The sequence below is a fragment of the Octodon degus genome, unplaced genomic scaffold (assembly GCF_000260255.1).
Source record: "Octodon degus isolate 3935 unplaced genomic scaffold, OctDeg1.0 scaffold00071, whole genome shotgun sequence".
Lineage (NCBI taxonomy): Eukaryota > Metazoa > Chordata > Mammalia > Rodentia > Octodontidae > Octodon > Octodon degus.
The window spans coordinates 716212-722455 of record NW_004524647.1 but is presented as its reverse complement, the minus strand read 5'-3'; the positions used below and the strand labels follow the sequence as shown (position 1 = coordinate 722455).

The 6244-nt window shown below is 34.3% G+C and overlaps 1 protein-coding gene across 2 annotated transcripts in view; it reads right to left on the bottom strand.

The window, feature by feature from the left end:
• Positions 1–6244, bottom strand: part of Grm7 (glutamate metabotropic receptor 7) — a 986583-nt gene that overhangs the window by 458390 nt on the left and 521949 nt on the right. For both annotated transcript variants that reach the window (XM_023719803.1, XM_004635231.1), the window contains exon 4: positions 2605–2759. In XM_023719803.1, coding sequence (XP_023575571.1) covers positions 2605–2759 — 155 coding nt within the window. The remainder of the gene's footprint in view (positions 1–2604; positions 2760–6244) is intronic.

Here is a 6244-nt window from a genome sequence, read left to right as displayed (position 1 = left end):
TCCAAAGTAATAGACATTGATTAGAAACAATATTGTAGGTCAAAATATTATTTTATTTCTTAGAATTTTCTTCAGATCTTTTGACAAAACTCTGTGACATATGTGGAACATTCCAGAGAATCAAAGACGGGTAAAGTAGGGCATATCTAAATTAGAACTATAATGGTTTTAGATCAGATCTTTACAGCTTTGATCATTCAGTTTTTATGAAAAATAAAGAATTCAACTGAGGAAAAATCATGAAATCCTTTTAGAAGTGTCTGACTTTTAAAATGCTAGATCTCGAGTATTTTGGGGTAGTAAGACTATGCCTATACATACTGAATATTTAACTCAGGAAATAAGCTGTTCTAGACACTCATTTGAAAATCATGACCAATTGTGAGAGCCAAGAGTGTTAACTGTGTGAACTCAACCTTCATTACACTAGTTTCCTAATTTTAATAGCTATGGTAAAAGGAAAAGACACTGGTCGGTGACCCTGGCTAGCTCTCAGAAGATGCTCAGGATATCCTGCTCTCAGAATAGCACAACATTTTAGAAGAAAAAAAGTTGGAAGTGACTTGGGCATGTTTTAATCTGAAGACTTGCGAAAAGTGGACAGGATTCCAAAGCATCCTAGTCAACAGAGTAACATACAAATGGGCATATTGTCAGCAATTTCTTGGCTCATGAGAAAACAAAAAGCAGCTTAAAATTAAAGGAAAAAGTCTTTTGGCTCAGGAGCTACAGGAGAGTGCCAAGTCCTGGAGCATTCCCCACACCACCCATGGGTGTAGGGCATCAGGCAGCACCATCACCAGCCCATTTGCAATGAGGATGTCATCATTTTTGAACTGAAAGGGAAAGACGCAACCTTGTTTACTAAACACCAGTGAACCTTCTCTTTCCTATAAATGGAGAAGAAATACAAGTAGAAGGTAAAATTAGATGAAGAGTTGCTTTCTAAGAGACCACATAGTTGCTAAAACTTCAGCCAAAATTTATTTTTATGTTTAGACACATATAGAAGATAAAAGCCAAAATTCCAGATGCTCACTAAATATGTGCAAAGTATGAATATAAAAATTAATATATGTGCCAAACATCAAGGAACTTCAATTCCAGAATGCTGGTGGCTGAAGTAGGTACCTGGGCTACATAGGATACCCTGAACTGCATAGCCAGGCCATATCTTTTTAAAAAATCTTATAAAAAAGTAAGTAAAAGATGAATACTGCTTATTAGTAATTTCCCTATTTTTTTTTTCACTACCAGGGATTGAACACAGGACTCTGTGCTTGCCAGGCAAGCACTTATTCTACTGAGCTATTTCCCCAGCCGTATTTTCCCTATTTATATCTAAGTTACAGCTCAAAGGCACCAGGATATCATATGAATCATTGTGGGATATTTATTATAACTCAGTATTGTCAACAAGGAGCACTCACCAGAAATGAAAAATAAGTAATAAACAAAATCATCCTAGGTAAGACAGAAACCTCACTTGCCCTCTTAGGACACACTCCATTTACAGTTTTATTTTAGAAACTTATGTTTTAGCTAACATTGGCCAGGACCTTCAGCATAACTGAATGCATTTGATCCTCTGCTTTCCTTGGAGTGACACTGGAAAGGCCTCAGTCTGAATGGAAAGGAGTGAAAGGAGTGTGGGTCTCTTTGTAACAAAGCACTTCAACAACTGAGCTAGATTCAAGTCACAGCATATTCTAGATGTCAGGAAGAGAAATTTCGCATTTCTCCAGGTAGGAATGTAGAGTTTGGCAGGAATGTTTGTTGTTGCACTACTCAAAGATCATTTTTAATAGGAACAACCCTTTTCTCTATTTCATGGTCGGAGGCTGTTGGTTTTATTTATTTTTCAGTCAGTTCACATTTTTTTGTCTAATGCTGTAAATATGTGTAATCTCATTTATTCATGAAGTATTATTTCCTCCTAAGTACTTATAAAACATTTGAGATAATTACTAAGTTCTTAAAATGTAACACCTGGGTTTAATAGCCATGAGAAAACACATACACTTCCATGTGTTCTTCTTTTTCGTTTTCTTTTTTAGTATTTTAGTATGGCGGGTACAGGGTCTATAATTTCTCACTAGATAAATTGGATTCATAATGAGCCTCCTGTTTTCAGCCTCCCAAGAGCTGGGATTACATGCATGCGCCACCACACCCATTCTCAATCACCATCTCAGCACACCCTGGGGGCGGGGCCGGCAGGGCATGCTGGGGATTGAAACCCAGCTGCTAACCCTAAGCAGCCACTTTAGTTGGCTGAGCTATGTGGCCAGCCCTCTCCATGTGTTATTATTTCACTTCTTATTAATGGAGATGCTCTTGTCTCAGGAAGCTCTTGTGACATGAATAAAAAAGTGCATGCTAATTCTGATATTATTATGCAACTACTGTAGCACTATCTCTTCAAAAGAGGAATATTAGCTGAAAGAACAGATCAGGTATAGAGCTTCATTTATATTTTATGGCTACAGGTCTGAAACTACCCTGCATCAATTATGCGTAAACACCAGAGCCTCTGAAGCACATTCTTTGGCCATGGCGTGCCGCATGTCTCCTAGAAAATCCTACTGCGGATAGAGCAGGTACCTTCCACGGTGGCTCGCTTGGGCTGGATGGTGATGGCCCCCTCTGCGATATCTTCATGCTGATGCAGGGGGTTTATTTTGGATCCCCAGCTGTCAGATCCCACCCAAAGGAAGTGGCCCACTTGGTCGGCTCTTTTAGCTGCTGCAAGGATCTGCCTGCCGAAAGAACATGAAAGACATATTAATGATAAAGAACAAAAACTATATAAAAACATGTAAAATAAAGTAGAAAGCAAGCAAACTGGTTCATAATAAGAAATCAATCAAACTATAACAAAGTAAATCTAAGGATTCATATCCTTAATGTGCAAAATGATTTTGGAAACTCATAATGAAATGTCAAAGAATCTTGTTTCATTACATTAAACTTGAACATTAAATTTGAGATAAGAGGAGAAATAAAATGCTCATTAAACTAGAGGTACATGTTCATATATATTAAAAAGAATGAGAATGTAAATTAAAACTACATACAAAGTTCACTTCTCTCTGTTGTTATGTTGAGTAGTTATGGAATTAATTTATACATAAAAGTTCAAAAATTCCAAAAAAATTCACTTCTCTTATTGGTTGAAGTATTTGATTTATTCTTTTTTTGAGAGTTTTGTCTTGAGGCTAGAGAAATGTTCACAAACATTCACAGTTGGTGATAAATATCACTTCTTAAAAGCCATATGACAATATAAATCAAGATTTTTGATATATATATATATATCATAAATAACCATATATGTATATGGCTTATTTATTTATTTTAGGGAAGGATCTACAGGGTATTCAGGGTCTCATGGCTAGGTCGGACTTGTAGTGATCCGCCTGTTTACAGCCTCCCAAGAGCTGTGATTACAGGCACGCACCACCACGCCCAGTCTCAATTGCCTTCTCACTGCTCCCCTGGAACGACAGGCCCGGGGATCGAACGCCCAGCCCCTGCGCCTGAGCAGCCCCTAATCCACTGAGCTGTTTGGCCAGCTCTAAAATAGTTTTTAAATAAGCATAAGTTTATATTAAACTGAAGAAAGATACAATCTATATTTATTGATGAAAAGCATTTGTAAATAACAATGAGAACAAATGAAAGAATAAGGGAAACTCTAGTTATTAATGGAAAGTTGTCTTAGTAGTTTTCAAAGAGAAGAAAGATGAAAAATAACTGCATTTGTAAAACACAAAAATCTAAGACTGAAATTCCTTTAAATGGTGGTATCAGTGATGAAGTGATTTTTTTCTAAGTATTTGAAGTTACCAGAAATTAAAGAAGCACAGAGCTAAATGTAGGAAAATTGATTGAAAGATAATATAGAAGACAAACCCATCTTTTATTCTCCTCTTAGACAGGAAATGACATGGTGATTATATAATAAAATTATAAGGAATAATTGTTCTGGTATTGTGAACACCCAAACAAAAAGTAGATGAAATGTGAATGTGTTAAACATGGGGATCAAGATGGGAAGGAATGATTAAATGTCAGAGTGATTAAAAGTCAGTACAGTAGATAAATGACAGTCCTAATACAATTCAGGATTATTAATCTTCTGCTTAAAAAATGCTGCAAACCAGGGTTATAATGCCCTAAGAAGAGAAAGTATTTCTGGAAAGTTCTAAAACACCCCAGAAAAAAAGACCCTCCAAGTTGACATAAAGTTTTCAAATGCATGGGCTCTTTGATGCGCGACCAGCACAAGAGTCCTACAGTGGTGAGTGCTGCCCTTGGTTAGGGTTTAGTGCCCTTCTCAACTGTGAGCTCCCAAAAATCAATTAAAATTATAGAAAATCTCCAGTGGGAGGGGAAAAATTAATAAGAAAAAGGAAACTGCTGTGGGTGGGGAAGATATACATAAAAAAGAATAAAGCAAACAATACATTTACTTGTAAATTATCTTTTGAGTAAACTGGAATATGTTAAATCAAAAAAGTAACATGAAATAGTTCTTATTAAAAAGATGAACTTATAGTTATCTTTAAGGAAATTATCTAGACACTAAAATAATCAAAAGCTAGAAAATAAACAAAAGTGCTAAAGACTGAATACAGGAAAATCAACAAATATTTTCAACACACATATGCAGAGAAAATAACAATTTTTCAAATACTGTTTCAATGAAGAAAAATCCAAACAATTGAAAGTCTGAATTTCCAAAGCTGAAAAGAACACTCAGTTAAAAATGGGAGTGGAAATAAATTATGTGACAATATATAATGGAAACAATATTTTGTCACATAATTACAGGAAATAATTACAATAACTTTTTAAGCAAAAACAGGACATATGCAGAAAAATATGAAAAAAATAATTCTCTCATGAGCAATAAATGAATAAATAGATGAAGAATAATGGAGCAATGATCCAATAACTGTAAAATTCTGACAAAAATAATTTTAAACTCTAAAATTCTGTTATTTAACACATGAAGAATCCTGATGCCGAGGATATATGCATTTGTCCAGTTGGTCTTCTAGATTTTTCCATGCTACATTAGAATCTTATATGCCCCACACATTAAGAGTCCTCCAATTATTGGTCACCACCACTGCCTGCCTTATGTCATTTATGTGCCAGGTGTGATGTACTCAAAAGTGAATATTAAATAACATTTTGACACTTGAAATATTAAGTGTGGAGGAAGAACAAGAAAATTTTACCCATTAAACATAGAAACATTCTAGTTATCATTTTTAAAAGTTACTAGAGTACATGCTCTGTGAATATGGAAAATCTACCAAGAATGAAAAGCACTTGGAATCCAAAAAAAGGAATTGTGTGTGTGTTAATTCTTAAGATGACACTAACAGCTGTAAATTAAAAGGGTGTGATGGAGATTTCAGCAGGGATATAAATAAGAAAAATAAGTAATTACAGATTATCTTATAAGTATATAAACAGTAATCTTTATAAAATAAAAATCACGTGGGAGGATGTTGGGAGCAGAGTAGAGATCTATATTAAATTCTGCCTAACAAGAGAAGAAAACAAAAGATTGAAATAAATAATTTTAAAATTGTAAACTCTGCATATTTCACAAATAAGACCAGGAACAAAGTTTAGGTAGCTTAGTGTATGTATTATATTTAAAATTTGTTTTATTTTTTAATTTTATGGATAAAAAGGTAAAACAAAATTTCATGACAAGGTGATACAATAATAATTAATACACTGTATATTATTATCCTTGTTTACTCAGAATACAAGACATGGGTAAAAAATTTCTCCAATTCATATGTACAAGCCTTCTTTTTCTAGCAACTAAGAAACAGTAAAAGTATAATTTATATTTTTTCTCTTTTCTCTTTCCCCAGTCCTAGTTCATTTTTTCCTTTTGAACAACTTCTTCCCATTTCAAAGTATCAATTATACATTTTAGACCTTATTAACTCTTTCAGTTTCTCACATTAGGGAGACACTACTGTTTACATATGTGAGTCGGATTTATTACCCTAATAAGCATATCCCCAATTTGCATCTGTTTCCCTATAAATGCCTAAAATTGGGCTGGGGAGATAGCTCAGTAGAATAAGCACTTGCCTGGAAAGTGCAAGGCTCTGATTTCAATCCCCAGTACCATAAATAAATAAATAAATAAATAAATAAATAACTCAAGTTTATCCTTTCTTATAGCTGAATAGTATTCCATTATATA